The 24,695-nt window shown below is 49.6% G+C and overlaps 1 protein-coding gene across 4 annotated transcripts in view; it reads left to right on the top strand.

Annotated features, from left to right (window-relative positions):
- slc25a21 (solute carrier family 25 member 21) overlaps positions 1-24,695 on the top strand; it is a 196,604-nt gene that overhangs the window by 124,991 nt on the left and 46,918 nt on the right. For 3 of the 4 annotated variants that reach the window (XM_071365360.1, XM_071365362.1, XM_071365361.1), the window contains exons 3-4: positions 2,469-2,517; positions 23,999-24,082. In XM_071365360.1, coding sequence (XP_071221461.1) covers positions 2,469-2,517; positions 23,999-24,082 — 133 coding nt within the window. The remainder of the gene's footprint in view (positions 1-2,468; positions 2,518-23,998; positions 24,083-24,695) is intronic. The other variant, XM_071365363.1, reaches the window with a different exon arrangement.

Here is a 24,695-nt window from a genome sequence, read left to right as displayed (position 1 = left end):
GTACTCCGTGTCGTGTTTAGCTGGACAGGAGTGGCAAGGAGTGGAATGAAATCTCACCAGACTGGTAACCAGACGAGTTCTACGTAGGAGCTGGGTCAGATCTGGTTTAGTTGAGGTTGGAGTTGTTAGCTTTCTGTCAGGCTCGTTGTCTGTCTTTTTTTGTTGTTGTTTTTTTGTCCCGGTTATCACCTTGCTTCTCAGGCATCGCGTCGGGCTGAGTAGTCCGATAACCACACACAGCTAACCCACATCAGACAGACAGCCTACAGTTTATAGTAGTCACGCCTACTCTGCGGTGCGTCTCTGTAGCAATTAGATTCTTCTCTTGGGAGTCAATGTGCCGTAACCATTGGTCATGTATGGCTGATGTCCTAATTGATATGGCCAGTAACTCACTGCTGTTACTGTCCCAGAGAAATGGCACCGTAAGTAAGACCATATCAAAGCCCCCAAATCTATTTTAATCTGCTTCCGTTGGAAACACACAAGTTTAGTAGAGGCCTTCACTCTGAGACCGTTGTTGGTCTCATGCATATAGAAACACTACTTCTCTCGTTCTCTCTGTCTCTCTCTCTCTCTCTCTCCCAGCTCTGTTTTCTCTATTTTCCAGAACTGAAACTATGAGAGAGAAAACATGCCTTTAGCTTAGTCCATGAGAATGTAATCTTCAGTCTGCTCCAGTCCCCCTGAGCTACACGGGCAGTCAATGATGAATTAACGATAAACCTTCTCCGAATGTTGTTGTGTGTCTGACTTGGGGTGCGTTCCAAATGGCACCTTATTCACTTGGGCTCTGAACAAAATGGTGCATTAGGTAGGGAATAGGGTGCCATTTGGGATGCAGACTAGGCTTGGACTTGTTCGGACCGGGTGTGTGGAGACATGGAGGAATCTTTTTGCATTGCTGTTTTGTTCGTTCATTTCTCTGTTTGGTTTCCCCTTAATGTGGATCCGAATGCTGTGTGTGCAGGAATAGAAGAACCTCTTGTTCTTTCCCAGCAGTCCTCTGTTTGGAACGGCTTAGTGTGCAGACAGACAGGTTGGGGTTTGGAACGGCTTAGTGTGCAGACAGACAGGTTGGGGTTTGAAAAGGCTTAGTGTGCAGACAGACAGGTTGGGGTTTGAAAAGGCTTAATGTGCAGACAGACAGGTTGGGGTTTGGAGTGTTTGAGCGTCACGTCCTCAGGTGACCTGGAGGAGAGGTGATCCTTTGGCTCTCAGCTTTCAAGACAACACTATTCATAGTAACAGCAATCTTTGGCAAAATGTCTGGGACTGAGAGGGACTGTGGGTAAGATCCATTCATGTGACTAGAGGATTATTAAGGTCAAATGTTTACGGTAGTAATCGCTAACGACCTTTTTTTCCCCCGTTTGAATTCATATCAACGACGGGAGGCTCTGGCCTACCTAGACAGTTCTACCGACGCATAGCTAGTGCCCATATTAAGATGCTCTCTCTCTCTCTCTCTGTGGTATTTCTCTCTCGTGATAATTGGCTTCCTGGAAAACCCCCAAGGAGACACTCTGTTGTTTATAGACAATATATTTAATGGAGCTTAATTAGAATGAAGCCGTGTTGCAGAGCAGCTGTGTACACACCGAGGGAATCTGCGAGGGGAAACCATTCAACACAATGGCAGACTTAAGAGCGAGAAATGCAGTGAGAACGACGAATCTGACTCTATAATGGCCGATTGAGGCGGAATGTCTCCAGTGTTGGAGCGCAATGTTTTTTTTGTTTTTTTTTACTCAGATGTACTTCGTTATACTGTGTGTGTGTCTCATTCACAGACAGAATATTACCATTTGGCTCTGGGTGCTGAGATAAGTATGTGTGTTGGACTGGGACCACGAGGCCCTCACTGATCAACAGGCTCTACATTGATGATCCAACAACCCATGGAGGTTTGGTGACTTGAGCCCATCTAGCCTGGTACTACGCTCATTGCTTGACAATAACAACAACCATAGGAGATGGCAAGACAGCACAAACACAGCTGGGAGCACCAGGCTAAGCTACACATCACAATCACAACGAATAGGATTATAGCCACTTAGCGCCTGTTTGGGGGGGGGGAACCAACTCACCAGTCACCACTGCCTTCCTCGTCACTACCGAGAAGGCTTACCACACCCTTGACAGTCAGGCGGTAAAAAGATGATTCGTGTGATGATTCATGTGGGTCTATCCCACCTTGTTTGGTCTGTGGGGTGGTACCAATGATGATTGGGTGGTACGGAGGTTGGCTGGCTGACTGGGTAATGATGAAGTGAAAGACGTGACAGAAATCGGTTGCCATTTGTAGTTTGGTTCATCATTGTATCTCTACATCTCTTACTTTTTACAATGTTCGCCAGCAAAGGAGCCCTCCTTTTGCCAAACAAATAACTGTCAGGTTGACAGTGTGCACATTCGGGTAAATGAAGAGCAATATTGTGATGAGTCCTACTTTCGTCTCTCTCCAGGTCTGGTGGAGATTCTGCTGATGCACCCTCTAGATGTGGTGAAGACCAGGTACGTCGCCCTATAAAACACACACACTTTTAACCTAAATCCAATGGCTGGATGGCGGCATTCGCACAAAACTGAAAGCGCGATCCACCGCATTTAACCATGGAAAGAGTTCTGGAAATATGGCTGAATATAAACAGTGTAGTTATTCCCTCCGCAAGGCAATCAAACAAGCGAACTCCCAGTACAGGGACAAGGTGGAGTCGCATTTCAACGGCTCAGACACGAGACGTATCTGGCAGGGTCTACAAGAAATCCCTACAAAAAGAAAACTAGTCACGTCACGGACACCGACGTCACGCTTCCAGACAAACTAAACACCTTCTTTGCCCGCATTGACGATAATACAGTGCCACCATCGCGGCTCACTAACAAAGACTCTCCCCCCCCCCTCCTCTTCTCCGTGGCCGACGTGAGTAAAATATTTAAACGTGTTTACCCTCGCAAGGCTGCTGGCCCAGATGGCATCCCTAGCCGCGTCCTCAGAGCATGCGCAGACCAGCTGGCTGGTGTATTTACGGATATATTTAATCGCTCACTATCCCAGTCTGTTGTCCCCACATACTTCAAGATGGCCACCATTGTTCCTGTACCCAAGAAGGCAAAGATAACTAAATGACTACCACCCCGTAGCACTCACTTCTGTCACCATGAAGTGCTTTGAGAGGCTAGTTAAGGATCAAATCACCTCAACCTTACCTGTTACCCTAGACCCACTTCAATTTGCTTACCGTCCCAATAGATCCACAGACAATGCAATCACACTGCACACTGCCCTATCCCATCTGGAAAAAATAATAGTTATGTAAGAATGCTGTTCATTGACTACAGCTCAGCATTCAACACCATAGTACCCTCCAAGCTCATCATCAAGCTAGAGGCCCTGGGTCTGAACCCTGCACTGTGCAACTGGGTCCTGGACTTTCTGACGGGCCGCCCCCAGGTGGCGAAGGTAGGAAACAACATCTCCACTCCGCTGATCCTACAAGGGTGTCTGCTCAGACCCTCCTGTACTCCCTGTTCACTCACGACTGCGTGGCCATGCACGCCTCCAACTCAATCATCAATTTTGCAGACAACACAACAGTAGTAGGCCTGATTACCAACAATGACGAGACAGCCTACAGGGAGGAAGTGAGGACCCTGGGAGTATTGTGTCAGGAAAATAACCTCTCACCCAATGTCAACAAAACAAAGAAGATGATCGTGGACTTCAGGAAACAGCAGAGGGAGCAGCCTCCCATCCACATAGACGGGACAGCAGTGGAGAAGGTGGAAATTTAAGTTCCTGGGCGTACACATCACAGCCAAACTGAAATGGTCCACTCACACAGACAGTGTGGTGAAGAAGGCGCAACAGCGCCTCTTCAACCTCAGGAGGCTGAAGTAATTTGGCTTGTCACCCAAAACCGTGACAAAGTTCTACAGATGCACAATCGAGAGCCTCCTGTCGGACTGTATCACCGCCTGGTACGGCAACTGCTCCGCCCACAACCGTAAGGCTCTCCAGAGGGTGGTGCGGTCTGCACAACGCATCACCGGGGGCAAACTACCTGCCCTCCAGGACACCTACAGCACCCGATGTCACAGGAAGGCCAAAAAGATCATCAAGGACAACAACCACCCGAGCCACTGCCTGTTCACCCCGCTATCATCCAGAAGGCGAAGTCAATACAGGTGCATTGAAGCTGGGACCGAGAGACTGAAAAACAGCTTCTATCTCAAGGCCATCAGACTGCTAAATAGCAATCACTAACTCAGAGAGGCTGCCGCCTACACTGAGACCCAAATCCCTGGCCACTTTAATAAATAGATCACTAGTCACTTTATACAATGCCACTTTACATAATGTCACTTTAATAATGTTTACATATCTTACATTACTCATCTCATATGTATATACTGTATCTTATATCATCTATTGCATCTTGCCTATGCCGCTCGGCTCATCCATATATTTATATGTACATATTCTTATTCCATCCCTTTAGATTTGTGTGTATTAGGTATTTCGTTTTTGGGGAATTGTTAGAATACTTGTTAGATATTACTGCACTGTCGGAACTAGAAGCACAAGCATTTCGCTACACTCGCATTAACATCTGCTAACCAGGTGTATGTGACCAATACCGTTTGATTTGATGACAGGGTGACATTTTTTTGGTTGAATTCATGTTAGTTGACTACTTCAACCAAATGTCAATAAAAACTAGACGTTGAAGTGATGTCTGCGCCCAGTGGGTTGGGCCTATATTCTGGAGTGTTTCTCATACCAGGGCTTTCCCCCCGCTGCTTAGCTCAGTGGGGCTGGATCTGGCCCGCACTGTATTCTCCCAGTGGTGGGCAGCATCCCATGCCAAAGCCCTAAACCATTTTGTGGAAAATGAAATGCATCATTTACCCATTCCACCCCACAATGTTTAAGTAATACGTTTTTATGTTTTGCAAATCTCTTACATTTTTTACCTCATTATTTAATTTGATCCCATCCTTTTTTTCATGGCCTCTGGGTTGCTGCTGAAAAAGAACCAAACAGAGAAAATAAGTTTTTGGGTTGTTTTTTTTTCTCTCTTGTTCTCTCTCCCTCTCTCTCTTTTTCTCTCTCTTTCTTTCCTGTCCCCCCTCTCCCTCTCATGTAACGGTGGCAGTGCTGTGAGGGTAGAGGGGTAGGAGGGTGATCAGGACCCTCACACCACAGCCACTCAGCCATCCATCCATAAACAGGTCGTGGGCTGCTACTTACGCTTTATAGTCTTTCACAGTCCCAGCAAGACCGCTGGCAAGGCCTCAACCCCCCTGCCCTACCCCTCCGCCCTTCCCTCTGCCCTTTTCTCTCCTCCCCCCAGCGCCTTCCCCTCCACCCGTCCCCTCTGCTGCCGCCCTCCAAAACCCTCCCCTCCACCCGCCCTCTATAAATTCTGCTGCTTCTCTGTCATTTACAGCAGTAGTTTCTTGGTAAATAAACTTTCGAAGGCTTGCCTTTTAAAAAGTGAAGGTGGAATGGAGGCCACGACCAGAGGAGAAGAGCGAGGAGGAGTGGAAAGGCAGGAGGGATAAAAGGAGAAGGTTGTTGGAGGAAGACACACAAACACCTCGCAGACACACGGAGACTGGCCAGGCAGTGTCGTGTTAGTAGATATCTGATACTCTCAAGCCTGTTGTGTGATTTACAGCCCTGTGTAGAAGTTATAGAGGGTTTATTACAGGTAAGGGCTGACCACAGCCCGTCTGTCCTCACACACAGGGGTCAGGGTTAAAAGTGCAAGAGCTATTTTCTTTGTAATGCCCTTCTTTAAAGAGCGCTAAAAGCACCCGTAAAAAACGACAGCTTTATTGAGATGTTATTGATCTGTTTTGCGCCTGTGTGTCCCCGTGTCTCTGCCTGGCCCATCAATCGGGGGGGGGGGGGCGTGCGTGCGTGTGTGTGCGTGCGTGCGTGTGTGTGTGTGTGTGTGTGTCTCTGCCTGCCCAATCAATCAGTAGCTCTTTGGGGATCCATGTATCCATCTATTTGTTTTGTCTTGTTTTCAAAGGGATTTCCCTTTTTGTCATCAGGACATTGCACTCGATGTCCCACTCGATGTCCTTATTCCAGAGGTCTCTGAATGCAGTCTTCTTTAACAGATGGAATAAACAGACAACTCTTTCTATTTTGGAACTGGAACTCCGAGCCAAGGCCAGAAATATGGAAAGTTTATTGAATCTGCCTCTTTAAACTTCAGGAGGTTTCTGGCTGCTGAAGGACAAGCTACACACCCACACACACACACACCCACACACACACACACACACACACACACACACACACACACACACACACACACACACACACACACACACACACACACACACACACACACACACACACACACACACATGCTTACACACTCACACTCTCAGTTTCTCTCTTTCCCTCTCTGTTTCACACACTCATTCAGCACATCTACACATTAGATTATGCACACAGCAGAATGTACACACACTAGCTAGCTAATTGGGACCGAGAAGCAGGAGCTGAAAGCTATTAGCAGGTGGGAGGCTTGGAGCTGGCCAGGCTGACTGGTAGCTGATGAGGCCTTCAGACACACACACCTCCACTGGGTCGGTCTCTCTCTCTCTCTCTCTCTCTCTCTCTCTCTCTCTCTCTCTCTCTCTCTCTCTCTCTCTCTCTCGCTCTCGCTCTCGCTCTCTCTCTCGTCAGCTCGCTCGCACTCTCTCGTCAGCTCGCTCTTTCAGCTCTCAATCTCTCTCAGCTCTCAATCTCTCTCAGCTCGCACTCTCTCGTCAGCTCGCTCTCTCTCAGCTCGCTCTCTCTCAGCTCGCTCTCTCTCAGCTCGCTCTCTCTCAGCTCGCACTCTCTCAGCTCGCTCTATTTTCTTTCTTGCTCTCTCTATTCTCTTTCTTGCTCTCTCTATTCTCTTTCTTGCTCTCTCTATTCTCTTTCTTGCTCTCTCTATTCTCTTTCTTGCTCTCTCTATTCTCTTTCTTGCTCTCTCTATTCTCTTTCTTGCTCTCTCTATTCTCTTTCTTGCTCTCTCTCTCAGCTAGGCCAGGCATGGCTCTTATTAGGGCCTGGCTGGTTAGCTCCTGCTCCTGTCTTTAATGTCCACTGGCCCAAATTGGACTTCAGGCGACTGGAGTAAATTAAGTTTTTTCCACCGAGCCGCCAAACATGAAAAATCAAAGGGATTTTTAATGGACTTTCTCTTCTGAAGGGGGGAAACCTGACAAAATATGTACCTGAGAATTCATGTTTACTCATTTTCCCAAAATGAGGGCCCACTCCCATCTAGTTTGAAAGCAGAGGGAGAATGAAGTAGAGCGGGGGGGTTGAATCTTGAGCAGTAGCAAAGTTGAGACTAGTTTGCGTCCCAAGTGGAACCATTTCCCCTATATGTCAGATATTTGATTAATTATCATTTTAGAATTTTTTTAGGATTGAATAATGAACACTCTTATGATGACACAAGTACTAAGTGTCTGGTATATGACCATATATCTTTAACATACACAGTGACTCAAATAATAGGCCTTTCTGTCTCCCGTAGACAAGCCTTTCCCATTCAACAAGATTTGAGCAATGAGCTTTTCAGGACAGAAATTAAGTAGTGATCACTCAGTCAGAATAATGTATTTATTTTTATCTATTTATTTTCCCTTCGATAAAGAAAGAAAAGAGATGAGAGCAATGTGCTGTGGAACTCAAGGCTGGCTGTTAGCAGATGCTGCTGCCTGTGTCCTGTGTTGTTTTGGTTGGACTCCCTGGGGTTTTTACTGGCTAGCCCTAGTTCTGACCCCTGTTACACACACACGCTCTCTCTCTTTCTTGCTCAGCTCTCTCTCTGCTCTTTGTCTCAGCTCTTTCTCTCAGCTCTTTATCAGCTCTCTCTCTCTCTCTCTCTCTCTCTCTCTCAGCTCTCTCTCTCTCTCTCAGCTCTCTCTCTCTCAGCTCTATCTCTCTCAGCTCTCTCTCTCTCAGCTCTATCTCTTCTCTCTCTGCTCTCTCAGCTCTCTCTCTTTCTCTCTCAGCTCTCGCTCTCAGCTCTCTTGTTCTCTCTCAGCTCTTTCTCAGCTCTCTCTCTCAGCTCTCTCTCTCTTTCTCTCAGCTCTCTCTCAGCTCTCTCTAGCTCTGACCCTCGTATTACTCACTTCCAGTAATTACCGTCTACGTGTCTCACATCTGAGTGAGTGTTGCAGTTGCACAGATAGTAAACTGTGGATTACCCCCGTCCCGAACCCTGCCGCCACTCCTCCTGAACTCAGTATCCGTAGGACGAGGAATGTGGCCGTTGTCGGCGTGTTCGTGTGTATGGGCATACTCCACAGAGACAGTGGGGCTGCGTGGTTGTGCCGTTACAGCCCCCCATTAACCTGGAAAGCACCTAGTTACATGGTTCACGGGCTGGTCTCAGCTCACTTGGAGGTAACAAAGGGTGTCGGGCGGCGCTCTGGGCAGGGGGCGGTGGGGGGGGGGGGGGGGGGGGCGGTGTGCTCCGGGGCTGGGCCATCTGACTCTGATCAGGCAGGTCGCTAGGCTGGCCGGCCCGACGCTGGGACCCTGGGCCGCTACTCCCTCATTAGAGAGGACTAAACACATACACACAGAGGGAGAGAGACACGCATGTATGTACACACTCACACAAGCACATTAGAGAGGACTAAAGAGCCGACAGCTCCCTTCATGTTAGGATCCTGTTGCATTATAGGCCCCACCCTCTGCATATACACTACCAGTCAAAAGTCTGGACACCTACTCATTCAAGGGGTTTTCTTTATATTTGACTGTTTTCTACATTGTAGAATAATAGTGAAGACATCAAAGAGATCAATAATATCAAAGACATCAATAATAGTGAAGACATCATTGAGTTCCCACATATGCTGAGCACTTGTTGGCTGCTTTTCCTTCACTCTGCAGTCCAACTCATCTCAAACCATCTCAATTGGGTTGAAGTCGGGTGATTGTGGAGGCCAGGTCATCTGATGCAGCACTATATCACTCTCCTTCTTGGTAAAATAGCCCTAACACAACCTGGAGGTGTGTTGGGTCATTGTCCTGTTGAAAAACAAATGACAGTCCCACTAAGCGCAAACCAGATGTGATGGCGTATCGCTGCAGAATGCCGTGGTAACCATGCTGGTTAAGTGTAACTTGAATTCTAAATAAATCACTGACAGTGTCACCATCAAAGCACCCCCACACCATCACACCTCCTCCTCCATGCTTCACGGTGGGAACCACACATGCGGAGATCATCCAGTCACCTACTCTGTGTCTCACAAAGACACGACAGTTGGAATCAAAAATCTCAAATTTTGACTCATCAGACGGAAGGACAGATTTCCACCGGTCTAATGTCGATTGCTTGTGTTTCTTGGCCCAAGCAAGTCTCTTCTTCTTATTGGTGTCATTTAGTAGTGGTTTCTTTGCAGCAATTTGACCATGAAGGCCTGATTCACACAGTCTCCTCTGAACATGTCACGCCCTGACCTTAGTTATCTTTGTTTTCTTTATTATTTTGGTTAGGTCAGGGTGTGACGAGGGTGGTTAGTTTAGTTTTTGTATTGTCTAGGGGTTTTTGTAAGTCTAGGTGTTTATATGTCTATGGTTGCCTAGATTGGTTCTCAATCTAGAGGCAGCTGTTTATCGTTGTCTCTGATTGGGGACCATATTTAGGTAGCCATATTCCTTGGGTAGTTTGTGGGTTCTTATTCTATGTTTAGTTGCCTGTCTGCACTTCTCATATATGCTTCACGGTTCGTCCTTATATACCCCTCTCCCTGTCCTTATATACCCCTCTCCCTGTCCTTATATACAGGGGCAGCAGGTAGCCTAGTGGTTAGAGCGTTGGGCCAGTAACCAAAAGGTTGCTAGATCAAATCCCCGAACTGACAAGGTAAAAATCTGTCGTTCTGCCCCTGAACATGGCAGGGGCACTGGTCCTAGGCCGTCATTGTAAATAAGAATTTGCTATTGACTTGCTTAGTAAAATAAAGGTTAAAGAAAATATATATATACCCCTCTCCCTGTGACATAAGTATGGAAGTAAAACCCTCTAAGTATATCTTTCTTAGATTCTTAGGAGTCTGGATAGTTACGCTTCACTCACCATGAGTAACAAATACACACACACACACACACACTCTCTCACCAGTCCAGCAGAGACACAACTCTGGTCCCTGATTAGAAAAACCTGGGGTTACCCCTTGCCTCACGACAGTATCCATGACAACTCAGCCTCCATTTGATCCCAGCATGGATGCAAGTATGTCTCTGCTTGAAGGCTAGTGGATAACAATCTTTGACGAGGGCCTTTGACAGATGACGTCCTGTCCTGTAAGTAACGTGTGTGTGTCCGCACGTATATAGACACAGCCTGGGGCTTATTCTCCCCTCCCCCTCTCACCCCCGACTGCTGTGTGAACCCTGCTGCCCTCCTGGAGGAATCCCTGACACGGTGCTCAAACAACAGGCCACAAAAGCTCTGAGGGGCCGATAGCTGATCCTTCCTTGTAAAGGAACACGCAGGTCAGCAGCAGTCAAGTCTCCTCCTAAACCTCTATACCCTGAAAGACTCCTCAAAGAGAGTCCCCTCTGACGGTGTGGAAAACTCCGTCTCGAGCCCCCTTCACCCACGTCGTGGAGTCAATACGGACCATATAGAGTAGGGAGAAGGCGTTGCTACTCACAGTATCTTATCCTTTGTGTGTGTGTGTGTGTGTGTGTGTGTGTGTGTGTGTGTGTGTGTGTGTGTGTGTGTGTGTGTGTGTGTGTGTGTGTGTGTGTGTGTGTGTGTGTGTGTGTGTGAGAAATGTACTTCCTCTCTCCTCGTGTTCAATGCCCCTGCACTGCGACTCATCCCTGCCTCTGCCACTCTTCCCCTCCTAACCCAACTGACCGCCCAGTAAGCCCACTACATAACATCTGCCTCTTCCTCCATCTGTGGACCATATCCACACTTGTCCGGCGTGATCTGATCATATATCCGACCTGTTATTTCAAGAGAATCGCCGGTTGCATTTCTTACTTGCGTCCTAGTAGGATTGACTGTCTTTGCCTATGAATTAGCATCCACTCGGCCTATGTTTAAGGAAGGTAACTGGATGGATAGCTACTGTCATCCTCATCCGATCCTCTCCTTGCTGCAGCGCTGCAGGCCAGTCCTGTCTCTCCCATGGATCTCCCACTAGCTCTACTTACTTCCCAGTTGCTGCTCCTGCCACTATAACAGGACCGCTACCTAGGAGGTGTCAGAGTCACAAACACATCAACGCATTATGTTACAAAGATTGAATTGTTTAAATACTATAACTGCGTCTGAAATGAGCCGTTTTAGAGTGGCAGTACGGGACTTGATGGAAACTCATTTGTTCCAGCGTCTCGGGGACGCCTGGTGGCATCTGGAACCTTCTTCACATTTCTCCTCTCTCTCTCTCTCTCTCTCTCTCTCACACACACAAACACACACACACACACACAAAGCGCTGGGCCTTGGGAGGCAGGGGAGCGAGGAGGAGAGGAGAAGAAGGGATAGTCATCGGCAGTAATATAGAGGCTCGGGTTTCGCCAAGGACCAAGGAAACGCGTAGGAAAGTTGTCTTCTGTCCGGAGAGCGTGTGCGTCTGTGTGCGCGGGCGGGCGTGCGTTCTATCCAAGTCACCCCCACTGTTGGAGAAGTCTCCAAAACCACGCAATGTTTCCTCACTTCAAAGTGGTGCTTACTTTCCTGTCCTTTGAGCTGGGGCTAGTATGTACTGTGCTATCTCTAGAGATCCTGGCTTGTGCTCGGCACTTATTCTCTTGCTTTGATCTCCTCTCGCTCAACCTGTACCTTCCACATATTTTCAAGAAGTTCAGTACTTACTATGACTGTGATATGTGGTTAAGATAGCTAGGTGGTTGTCTCACTCACGTAGCTATCTTAAGTGCGACTTAAATGTGAGTCGCCCCTGGATAAGAGCGTCTGCTGAATGGTTAGAATGTAAATGTCAAATGTTCAGCATGGTAGGCGAATCATCATCAGCATGGTGAGTTTTGAGCTCGGATATTCGTTTTCTGCTCTTTCTGTTGACATTGGTTCAAAAAGTGATGTTCACGGACACCACTGAAGCTCTTTTTTGTCCTATTCCTCTACTACTACTAGTTGACCCTTCTATCACCCATCTTCGGGTCTCTCGTCAGCTAGTTTTATGCCGTTCTTCCTGCCCAGAAGTCTGATCAGCACAGTGTGATCCAAGGGCCGAGGGGTCACAGTACATGAGGAGAAGACATCTGGGTCTCAGGGAGAGAGAGAGAGAGAGGTAGCTTCACCAGCCTGATCACTAGAAGTAGACTTCGATTTCGGACGTTTGGAAAAGGTCCCCGCAACGTCAATATATGCCTTCCTCGGCACTCACAAAAAAAAAAAAACGGTTGCCCAGGACTGGGCGTGAACACTGTGATGCCCGGAGCACGCAGATTAGGCCACTGCGCCCACCACAGTTCACAATTATCTAGCAAGCCGTAACAATACCTGATGATAGTAGACGGAAACAACGCTTTGTTTTTAATTATTTTGTTTTAAGCCTTCCCCAAACCATAGCCTGAAACTTCACCACTCAGAATTAATGACTAAACTGTTAAAATGTTGAGTTGTTTCTGTTTCAACCCTGTGACCACGAGGAATGAATGCGTCTCGAAAAGATGTTTATCCATAATACGTTGAATTTCGAAGGGAAATGATGAGATCATGTTGAGCTTGCCGGTGAAGAACCACAGGAGTCATGTTTATCTGAACTCACACACACACATACAGTATATATACACATACACACAGACACACACACACACACTCACAGTATATGAGTAGACATCTGGGTCCCAGCCATGGACTGAGGTAGCATCTCAGTGGGGATCCAGACCAGTCAAGTTTATCTGTGTGAGAAGTAAAGAGAAGAAGCCCCAGTACGAGACAGGGTTAGGGCCAGTACGAGACAGGGTTAGGGCCAGTACGAGACAGGGTTAGGGCCAGTAGGAGACAGGGTTAGGGCCAGTAGGAGACAGGGTTAGGGCCAGTAGGAGACATGGCCAGTAGGAGACAGGGTTAGTAGGAGACAGGGTTAGTAGGAGACAGGGTTAGTAGGAGACAGGGCCAGTAGGAGACAGGGCCAGTAGGAGACAGGGCCAGTAGGAGACAGGGCCAGTAGGAGACAGGGCCAGTAGGAGACAGGGCCAGTAGGAGACAGGGCCAGTAGGAGACAGGGCCAGTAGGAGACAGGGTTAGGGCCAGTAGGAGACAGGGTTAGGGCCAGTAGGAGACAGGATTAAGGCCAGTAGGAGACAGGGCCAGTAGGAGACAGGGCCAGTAGGAGACAGGGCCAGTAGGAGACAGGGCCAGTAGGAGACAGGGCCAGTAGGAGACAGGGCCAGTAGGAGACAGGGCCAGTAGGAGACAGGGTTAGGGCCAGTAGGAGACAGTGTAAAGGCTTTAGCATGCTTACGTTCAGTTAGCTGAAGTTGTCTAGGCAAACCAAACGAGTGTGCTCACATACTCCCTTAAAAGACCTTCGCTTGAAAAACAAGAAAACAGTGGCAATTGTACTGTTTGTCCATTTGAGACACCGTATACACTTCCTCAAAAAGATAATCTGTCATAAATATTTACATTTTTGCCTAGGATTTCTCATTGAGAACATGTTCATGAATACGAGTCGTCTGTCGTTAAATGACAACAAAGACTTTATTGAAGAATCCCTACTGTTGACCAATCACCGACGAAGGGGCGTAGACTTCGGCTTGCCGCAAGACATTTTTTTGTGTGCCCGAACAACCGAGAGAGAAAAACTTACCGAAGTCCTAAATGAACAAAAACGTCACAAAATGTCGTCGTAATATATGCACAAACTCTTCGGAACGGTTTCGGCTGGGAAGCACGCGGACACCTTTAGTAGGAAAAAGGGTTAGGGTTAGGGGCAGTGGGAGGCAGCGGTAGTAGTCATGTCATGGAGATGTCATGGCTGTGAATATGTGAACAACTGTAACAGCCACCCTCCCTACCTCCCGTATAACGTGGACGCCTTCATGACCTGGGTTACGTCCACACACGTGGTCACGCATGGAGGCTCGCACACGTACAATATACGCTTTCTGTCTGCGACACACTCTCTCTCTTTCTCTCTTACCTCTCTCTCTACCTCTCTACCTCTCTTACCTCTCTCTCTCTCTCTCTACCTCTCTTACCTCTCTCTCTCTCTCTCTCTCTCTACCTCTCTTACCTCTCTCTCTCTCTCTCTACCTCTCTACCTCTCTCTCTCTCTCTCTCTCTACCTCTCTTACCTCTCTATCTCTCTACCTCTCTCTCTCTCTCTCTCTCTCTACCTCTCTACCTCTCTACCTCTCTCTCTCTCCCTACCTTTCTCTCTACCTCTCTAGTCTCTCCCTACCTTTCTCTCTACCTCTCTAGTCTCTCTCTCTCTCTCTCGCTCTCTCGCTCTCTCGCTCTCTCTCGCTCTCTCTCGCTCTCTGGTCCAGTGGGCCTGTGGTGCAGGTGAAACCCAACCTAGTCCAGACAAAACCCTGGAGTCCGGCCGGGGTCACAAGTGCCATGACTTTATCACTTCCTTTCTCTTCTCTTTTCTCCTCTCCTACTCTCATCTCTCATCTTCCCCCTCTTCTTCTTTATCTCTTTCCCACCAAAGGATCGGCTTTATTGGCCCCCTCTTCCTTTACCCCCCCCCTCTCTCTCCACTAGCAGTTTGTCAAGGAAATAACGAATTTTATTCCCGAATGGGATTTACAGTAGTCTTATTACTTTTCCCTGTTGTTGACTTTTTAAAATCTATCACTTTAAAGTGTGCACGTCTCCTGGAATTATCATCTAACTTTATGAGCACTAAGAAGAAGATAAGGCCGTAATCCATTGCTATATAGCGGACATCCTGTAAAGATGTCACTATATCTGCATGTATTCCACGTCGTTAACTAGCTCTACACTAAGCAATTTGGTCAGTACAGTAACATCGTGATTTATCCAGGCAATCTCTCAGCGGATGTTAGAGGAACCATTTTGTTTTGGTCTCTCCCTTCCTGCTCTGACGAGCGATTGGTCCTCCCTACCCGGGGCTCTGATTGGATGCTGCCCCACCCTCTGTGTGCCATGTTGTATCATTTTAGGTTAGAAAGCTGATCTGCCCTTAACCTCATGTACCGATGCTATGGACTTGTGCCGTCTTTATGATCTCCCTCATTAAAATTAACTGTCTGGCTGTAAAAAAATGATTTCCTTTTAATGCTGCCTTCTGGATTCTCTTATGCACTTCAGATCTCAGATGATGGATAACCAACAGAGTGACTCTCTTCGGGTCTCTGTCTTCTCTCTCTCTCTCGCCCTCTCTTTCTGCCTCTCTCTCTCGCCCTCTCATTCTGCCTCTCTCTCTCGCCCTCTCTTTCTGCCTCTCTTTCTCGCCCTCTCTTTCTGCCTCTCTCTCTCGCCCTCTCTTTCTGCCTCTCTCTCTCGCCCTCTCTTTCTGCCTCTCTCTCTCGCCCTCTCTTTCTGCCTCTCTCTCTCGCCCTCTCTTTCTGCCTCTCTTTCTCGCCCTCTCTTTCTGCCTCTCTCTCTCGCCCTCTCTTTCTGCCTCTCTCTCTCGCCCTCTCTTTCTGCCTCTCTCTCTCGCCCTCTCTTTCTGCCTCTCTCTCTCGCCCTCTCTTTCTGCCTCTCTCTCTCGCCCTCTCTTTCTGCCTCTCTCTCTCGCCCTCTCTTTCTGCCTCTCTCTCTCGCCCTCTCTTTCTGCCTCTCTCTCTCGCCCTCTCTTTCTGCCTCTCTCTCTCGCCCTCTCTTTCTGCCTCTCTCTCTCGCCCTCTCTTTCTGCCTCTCTTTCTCGCCCTCTCTTTCTGCCTCTCTCTCTCGCCCTCTCTTTCTGCCTCTCTCTCTCGCCCTCTCTTTCTGCCTCTCTCTCTCGCCCTCTCTTTCTGCCTCTCTCTCTCGCCCTCTCTTTCTGCCTCTCTTTCTCACCCTCTCTTTCTGCCTCTCTCTCCCTCTCTGCCTTTCTCTCTCTCTCTCTGCCTCTCTCTCTCTCTCTCTCTCTCTCTCTCTCTCTGCCTCTCTCTTTCTGCCTCTCTCTCTTTCTGCCTCTCTCTTTCTCTCTCCCTCTTTCTCTCTCTGCCTCTCTCTCTCTTTCTGCCTCTCTCTCTCTTTCTGCCTCTCTCTCTCCCTCTCTGTCTCTCTCTGTCTCTCTCTCTGCCTCTCTCTCTCTGCCTCTCTCTCTCTCTGCCTCTCTCTCTCTCTCTCTCTGCCTCTCTCTCTCTCTGCCTCTCTCTCTCTCCGCCTCTCTCTCTCTTTCTGCCTCTCTCTCTCCCAATTTTTCTCCACCACTCATTTACTCTTTACACTCTGTCGTGCACGAAGGTGTAAGCTAACAGACCAGGAATGGGACTCTGGGACTGGCTCTATAGCGAACTGTCCACATAGATACCAACAAACAACCACTATCTGACGCTAAACTATTAAAACATTTACGATGGAGAACATGACGTATTTTCTAATCTTAGATGTAATAAATATAGGGCTCTGGAACTATTTACATCATAAAACCATCGTATTTATTATTTTCAATGAATATTTTGGATAGAAGGGGTTTGAAGTGCTAAATGTCATTTATGGGAGAGACTGAGAGCCCCCTCTCTCCTCTCCTCTCTCCTCTCCTCCTCTCCTCTCTCCTCACCTCCTCTCCCCTCCTCTCCTCTCTCCTCTCCTCCCTCCCCTCCTCTCCTCTCTCCTCTCCTCCCTCCTCTCCTCCCTCCTCTCCTCCCTCCTCTCCTCCCTCCTCTCCTCTCTCCTCACCTCCTCTCCTCTCTCCTCACCTCCTCTCCTCTCCTCTCTCCTCTCCTCTCTCCTCTCTCCTCTCCTCTCTCCTCTCCTCCCTCCTCTCCTCTCTCCTCACCTCCTCTCCTCTCTCCTCACCTCCTCTCCTATCCTCTCCTCTCTCCTCACCTATCCTCCTCTCCTCTCTCCTCCCCTCCTCTCCTCTTTCCTCACCTATCCTCCCCTCCTCTCCTCTCTCCTCCCCTCCTCACCTCCTCTCCTCCTCACCTCCTCTCCCCTCTCTTCACCTATCCTCCCCTCCTCTCCTCTCTCCTCACCTATCCTCCCCTCCTCTCCTCCCTCCTCTCCTCTCTCCTCCCCTCACCTCCTCTCCTCACCTCCTCTCCTCTCTCCTCACCTATCCTCCCCTCCTCTTTCCTCACCTATCCTCTCTTCCTCTCCTCTCTCCTCACCTATCCTCCCCTCCCCTCCCCTCCTATCCTCCCCTCCTCTCCTCTCTCCTCCCCTCCCCTCCTCTCCTCTCTCCTCTCCTCCCCTCCTCTCCTCTCCTCCTCTCCTCTCTCCTCATCTATCCTCCCCTCCTCTCTCCTCACCTCACCTATCCTCCTCTCACCTCCTCTCACCTCACCTATCCTCCCCTCACCTCCTCTCTCCTCACCTATCCTCCCCTCACCTCCTCTCCTCACCTCCTCTCTCCTCACCTTTCCTCCCCTCCTCTCCTCTCTCCTCACCTATCCTCCCCTCCTCTTCTCTCTCCTCACCTATCCTCCCCTCCCCTCCTCTCTCCTCACCTATCCTTCCCTCCTCTCCTCTCTCCTCACCTATCCTTCCCTCACCTCCTCTCCTCTCTCCTCACCTATCCTTCCCTCACCTCCTCTCTCCTCACCTATCCTCCCCTCACCTCCTCCCCTCACCTCCTCTCTCCTCACCCAGCCTCCCCTCCTCTCCTCTCTCCTCACCTATCCTCCCCTCCTCTCCTCTCTCCTCACCTATCCTCCCCTCCTCTCCTCTCTCCTCACCTATCCTCCCCTCCTCTCCTCTCTCCTCACCTATCCTCCCCTCCTCTCCTCTCTCCTCACCTATCCTCCCCTCCTCTTCTCTCTCCTCACCTATCCTCCCCTCCTCTCCTCATCTCCTCACCTATCCTCCTCTCCTCTCTCCTCATCTCCTCTCCTCCTCTCCTCTCTCCTCACCTATCCTCCCCTCCTCTCCTCTCTCCTCACCTATCCTCCCCTCCTCTTCTCTCTCCTCACCTATCCTCCCCTCCTCTCCTCTCTCCTCACCTATCCTCCCCTCCTCTCCTCTCTCCTCACCTATCCTCCCCTCCTCTCCTCTCTCCTCACCTATCCTCCTCTCCTCTCTCCTCACCTATCCTCCCCTCCTCTCCTCTCTCCTCACCTATCCTCCTCTCCTCTCTCCTCATCTCCTCTCCTCCTCTCCTCTCTCCTCACCTATCCTCCCCTCCTCTCCTCTCTCCTCACCTATCCTCGCCTCTCTCCTCACCTATCCTCGCCTCCTTTCCTCTCCTCTCTCCTCACCTATCCTCCCCTCCTCTCCTCTCTCCTCACCTATCCTCCCCTCCTCTCCTCTCTCCTCACCTGTCCTCTCCTCCTCACCTATCCTCCTCCTCTCCTCTCGCCTCACCTCACCTCTCCTCTCTCCTCACCTCCTCTCCTCTCTCCTCACCTATCCTCCCCTCCTCTCATCTCTCCTCACCTCCTCTCCTTCTCTCCTCACCTCCTCTCCTCCTCTCCTCCTCTCCTCACCTCCTCTCTTCCTCTACTCACCTCCTCTCCTCTCTCCTCACCTCCTCTCCTTCTTTCCTCTCTCCTCACCTATCCTCCCCTCCTCTCCTCTCTCCTTTCTCCTCACCTATCCTCCCCTCCTTTCCTCTCTCCTCACCTCCTCCCCTCCTCTCCTCTCTCCTCACCTCCTCCCCCCTCCTCTCTCCTCACCTATCCTCCCCTCACCTCCTCTCTACTCACCTATCCTCCCCTCACCCCCTTCTCTACTCACCTATGCTCCCCTCCTCTCCTATCCTCCCCTCCTCTCCTCTCTCCTCACCTATCCTCCCCTCCTCTCCTCTCTCCTCACCTATCCTCCCCTCCTCTCCTCTCTCCTCACCTATCTTTCCCTCCTCTCCTCTCTCCTCACCTATCCTCTCCTCTCTCCTCACCTATCCTCCCCTCCTCACCTATCCTCCCCTCCTCACCTATCCTCCCCTTACCTCCTCTCTCCTCACATTTCCTCCCCTCACCTCCTCTCCTCTCTCCTCACCTATCCTCCCCTCACCTCCTCCCTTCACCTCCTCACCTCTCTCCTCACCTATCCTCCCCTCCTCTCCTCTCTCCTCACCTATCCTCTCCTCCTCTCCTCTCTCCTCACCTATCCTCCTCTCCTCTCTCCTCACCTATCCTCCCCTCCTCCCTTCACCTCCTCACCTATCCTCCCCTCCTCTCCTCTCTCCTCACCTCTCCTCTCCTCCTCTCCTCTCTCCTCACCTATCCTCCTCTCCTCTCTCCTCACCTATCCTCCTCTCCTCTCTCCTCACCTATCCTCTCATCTAATCTCCTCTCTCCTCACCTATCCTCCTCTCCTCTCTCCTCTCTCCTCTCCTCTCTCCTCACCTATCCTTCCAATCCCTCTACCCGACTCCTCATCTACTCTTCTCCCCTCTCTTGTTCCCTACCCCCCCTTCCCTCTCCTCTTCTCTCGTCCCCTACTCCCCCCTCCACTCTCCTCTCCTCCCCACCCCTTTCTCCTCTCCTCTCGCATAGGGAATACCCAACACAATTTAACAAGGCCAAATTTAAAAGACTCCTTTTAAAAGAGCGGCCTGCCCTTTTAAAATCAGGCCCATCAAACCTCTTGCCTTTTGATCAACCCAATAACCCCTGCCCCTTCCCATCGGCAGTTATTTTAAATCATTATGTGTGTGTGTGTGTGTGTGCTTGCTTGCGTGTGTGTGTGTGCTTGCGTGTGTGTGTTTGCTTTCGTGCGTGTGTGTGCTTGCGCGTGTGTGTGTGTGTGTGCTTGCGCGCGTGTGTGTGCTTGGATTTCTGATGCGATGTATGCCAATGAGAGGCTTTGTAGCTACCGGTCGGCCATATTGGCACTCCTCAGAAGAAGCAATCCACCACAGGATGAATGGAATTCTACAGTATTTCAATAAAATATTTCAAGGACAAAATGACACGTGTCTAAGTAGTTTTGTTGTTGTAGTGGGGACAGTAATATTAGAACTTATACAATAAGGATTTTTAGGGTTATTTTTTGTTTTGTTTGTTTAGCATAATACAATTTAAAAGTATGCAGGTGTCTGCAGTAGAATAAATGTGGCAAAAACAAATGTAGACATTAATAAATGCATTTTTATAGCTTCTAAAATCTTTTTTAGAATGGTGGGGGAGTGTCAAGATGGAAGTGCAGTGACTTCAAAACAGCGGCACCTGTCAGTCATCTAGTGTATATATAAATTAATTGGTTGGTCCCCAAGCCCCGGTTTCCCATTACCTCTGGGGTATGTTGGGGGACACGGCCCCTGGTCCATGTTGCCCTGTTTGGCCCTGAAACACTGCTGCTTCTGCCTATATAGGCCCCGATGGGCTCTGGTCAAAACTAGTGCACTGTAAAGGGACTAGGGTGCCAAATGAGACGCAGCCTAGGATCTGTGTCTTTTATAGGGAGGTTGGGGTCAGGTGGTTGGGGTGGAGAGGTGACTGGGTGGAGGATTATTTAACCCTGAATGCTATTCTCCAGTCTATAGGCTCACAGAAGCACCAATCTGCCCTGGCCTTCACCCCCTTACCCCCTCAACCTGGCCAGTCTCATGGTGAAGCTCCCAGAGCTTGTAAAACTGGGCCAGAAAGAGTGGAGAGGGTAGTAGGGGAGAGGAGGGGAGTAGAGGGGGGAAGTGACTGTCGATGAACTCCCACATCTCATCACCTCTGAGTACATCTCGTCCGGTTCTGGCCCGGGAAGAGAGGGAGGGAGAGAGGGACGCTGGGAGTGTGATGTTTTAAAGAAGCCCCTGGGCTTTCCTCTGGTTCCTGTTCTGTCTGTCTGTCTGTCTGCTGAGTTTACGACGCCAAGACGGCTGCTCCTGGCTCCGAGGATCCAAGGCCGAGAGGATCCGCCAGAGCAGAGTCACTCACTGACTTCTCTCTCTTTACCAGTCGACCAAGCCGCTCAGCGCTCAGCGTTTCGTCTGGCTCACATTAACACTGGAAGCTCCTTGTCTACTTCAGAAAGCTGCTTATCTACTCTGCAGAACCCGTGCCTTGTCAAACTCGATATTCTCCTGCAGGGCAAATGACGATCGTCATGATCAGTGTTAGTCATTTCAGCACTTCTTCACATTGATTGTGAAAGGCAAGGCAACGCTAGTAGTCACACCCTCCCACACGAAGACCACTGAGGCCTGAGGTTGCCTATTCCTCCGGGCCCACAGGCTTCCTCTCGTCTGGTTTCTATTTCTGTGGTCCTCCCCATTATCTCTCCTCCTCTCTACTCGAGGCTTCTTTCTCCTCCAGGGCCATGGCCTCCTCTCTCTGGTCGTCCTCCCCATTATCTCTCCTACTTCCTCTCCTATTGAGGCTTGTAGCTTCCTCCCCATTATCTCTCCCTCCCTGAGCCTAGCTCTTTGGTCCTGGTTTTATGGCAGGGTAGAGAAGGGCCATGAGGAAATGAGCTGACCCCAGGGTCAGGTGTGGAGTCAGGGGGCTGAGACCGGACCATGGCCCTACCACCTCCACCTCTACCCTGCTCTCTCCATCTCTGTCTCCGATCCACCTCTGTGTCTCTCTCTCTCAGTCCACCTCTCCCCCAACCCCCCCGACCCGAACCCCCCGACCCGAACTGGCCCTGAGAGAGAGATAGGAGAGAGCGAGGCAAGAGGGATCGGGGGTTACTAAGGGACAGGACCCCTTCAAGCCTTGACCCTGGACTCATATGCCTTTAATTAAGCTCGATTTGAATTTGTTTACAAGCCCCACTGGTCTTAAATCTTCTGGGTATGCCCCCACCCTACGGCACCCCAATTCCCCCGTACACCCCTCCAACACCGCCCTCCTTTCTTTCATAGTCCCCCTTTTCTTCCACTCCTTTTCTTCTTATCTTTAATATGGTGTTGGACGTCTCTTTATTACTGTGTTTTAACCTAGGCTCAGCCACGGGTTACAAGCTATTGGGGAATCCACCAAATAGGATTTTGGGGACACTCCCTGTAAGAGTGTGGCGATATGAGGTCTGCTCACCCCACTAAACCTCACCCGTCCTCCCTCTTCTCCAACCTCCTCTTCCTCCCCTGCCCCGTCCCTCCCCTGTCATCGCCCCTACTCCTCTCCCTCTCCTCCCCCCTCCTCCTCCCCCCTTCTCTCCTCTGCCCCTATTTACTCTTTTCCCCCTCCTCACCCATCCTCCCCTGTTAGGACCCGTGGCCCTTTATGGCTCCATCAGGCACCCGCCTGGACGACTTACTGCTGACCTCATGACCTACCATTGAGGGCCGTACGAGGAGAGGATCTTTCTCTCCTTCCTCCCAGACTCCTCTCCACTATGTCTCCGTCACTGAGCCCTCTTCTGTCTCTCGTTGTCTTTCTCTCCTTCCTCCCAGACTCCTCTCCACTATGTCTCCGTCACTGAGCCCTCTTCTGTCTCTCGTTGTCTTTCTCTCCTTCCTCCCAGACTCCTCTCCACTATGTCTCCGTCACTGAGCCCTCTTCTGTCTCTCGTTGTCTTTCTCTCCTTCCTCCCAGACTCCTCTCCACTATGTCTCCGTCACTGAGCCCTCTTCTGTCTCTCGTTGTCTTTCTCTCCCTCCTCCCAGACTCCTCTCCACTATGTCTCCGTCACTGAGCCCTCTTCTGTCTCTCGTTGTCTTTCTCTCCTTCCTCCCAGACTCCTCTCCACTATGTCTCCGTCACTGAGCCCTCTTCTGTCTCTCGTTGTCTTTCTCTCCTTCCTCCCAGACTCCTCTCCACTATGTCTCCGTCACTGAGCCCTCTTCTGTCTCTCGTTGTCTTTCTCTCCCTCCTCCCAGACTCCTCTCCACTATGTCTCCGTCACTGAGCCCTCTTCTGTCTCTCGCTGTCTTTCTCTCCCTCCTCCCAGACTCCTCTCCACTATGTCTCCGTCACTGAGCCCTCTTCTGTCTCTCGCTGTCTTTCTCTCCCTCCTCCCAGACTCCTCTCCACTATGTCTCCGTCACTGAGCCCTCTTCTGTCTCTCGCTGTCTTTCTCTCCCTCCTCCCAGACTCCTCTCCACTATGTCTCCGTCACTGAGCCCTCTTCTGTCTCTCGTTGTCTTTCTCTCCCTCTGTCTCCTAGTTGTTTGTCATAACAATTGTAATGTTCAGGGGGTGCTTTTGTGACGTCAATGTGCTGATTTGTGATTCTGTTCGCTGTGCCATCCTTTCATTGGTCGAGGGGTCGTGTCCAGAGAGCCAAAGGGCCTTCAGCAGTGAACAGAAAATCATTTCAAGGCATCCCAACCTTCTCTTCCCCAAATAAATAACGTATAACCCTTCCTAACCATCCTCTCAACAATACCCCAGCCTTGATGGCCCCCAACCTACCCCTGTTTACAGCTCTCACGCCCCCAGCCTCGCCAATGCTCTGCAGCCCTACCGCCCACCTCTCTGTATCCCCGCACTTCCAGCGGTTGTATCATGTAAAAGATTTACACGGAGCTCAGACGTCTTTATTAGGGGGTTTAGCAGCATGTTTAGTACAACACAAAATCCCATTCGACTGCTCCTATCATATTAAAACGTTTACACGTAACCCAGGAGCTGTTACAATGCGTCTTACTAGCGTGTTAGCAGAATTCGGCGCTAGCTACGTAAAGCTTGGTCCCGGTCCTGAGGAGTTGAGGGGCTAATTGGATATAGGCTGGGTTAAGTAAATGTTTGACTTCTCCTCTGGGCTGCAGGGACCTGTGGTTAGGAGTGGAGGGAGTGGAGGGAGGGGAGGGAGGAGAGTAAATGGATAAGTGTGGACATTTACATGATAATTCGGACGATGATGTCCCTTTTGAAATCAATCTATGACACGCACGTAATCAATTTTCCAAGATGAGAGTTTCTCAAAGAACAGCCCCTCTCACGTATCCAACTAAGCTGTTCCCGATATTGGCTGTACTCGGTGCGTATTGCATTTGTTCTGATGCGATGTCGTTCCGTCAGGTTTCAGATCCAGAGAGGCACCAGTGATCCACACAACTACAAGAGCCTCGTCGACTGCTTCAGAACCATCTTCCGCAACGAAGGGTAAGTGGACTGGCAGCCAGAAGACATGCTCGCCTCGTTTTAACCTTAATCGCACGCGGTATAGCTACTCTTCCTGTACCTCGGCACAGTTGAGGCATTCAATGAATACCCTCATGTTTCCCTCTAAAAACAGGTGTGTGTTCCTATGTTATTTAGTGTGTAGACAAATAACATGGCAAGATGCACCTGGTGGGAGTTTAACTGAAACGATGGTGACCTCTAGTATAAATGATCGTTATTGTTTTTTTTGTCTGTATTCTGATTTCCCTGTTCATTAGCAGGTTAGCATTTTCCGTCATGAATGTTGTTCTGGAGGCAGCTCTGCAGAGTGGTCACTAGCTGGCACAGCCACAAAGTCATACCATCTGGTTTTAAAACTAACCTTAACCACACTGCTAACCGTAATGCCTAACCCTAACCTTGAATACATTTTAGTTTTCATGAATTTTTTCAATATAGCCAATGTTGACTTTGCAGCTGGCCATCAGTGCATTCGGAAAGTATTCAGACGCCTTGACTTTTTCCACATTTTGTTATGTTACAGCCTCATTCTAAAATTGATTGGATTGTTTTTTTCACTCATTAATCTACACACAATACCCCATAATGACAA

This window comes from Salvelinus alpinus, chromosome 25 (genome assembly GCF_045679555.1).
Source record: "Salvelinus alpinus chromosome 25, SLU_Salpinus.1, whole genome shotgun sequence".
In the NCBI taxonomy this organism is placed as follows: domain Eukaryota; kingdom Metazoa; phylum Chordata; class Actinopteri; order Salmoniformes; family Salmonidae; genus Salvelinus; species Salvelinus alpinus.
This window is presented reverse-complemented; position numbering and strand designations above follow the sequence as displayed.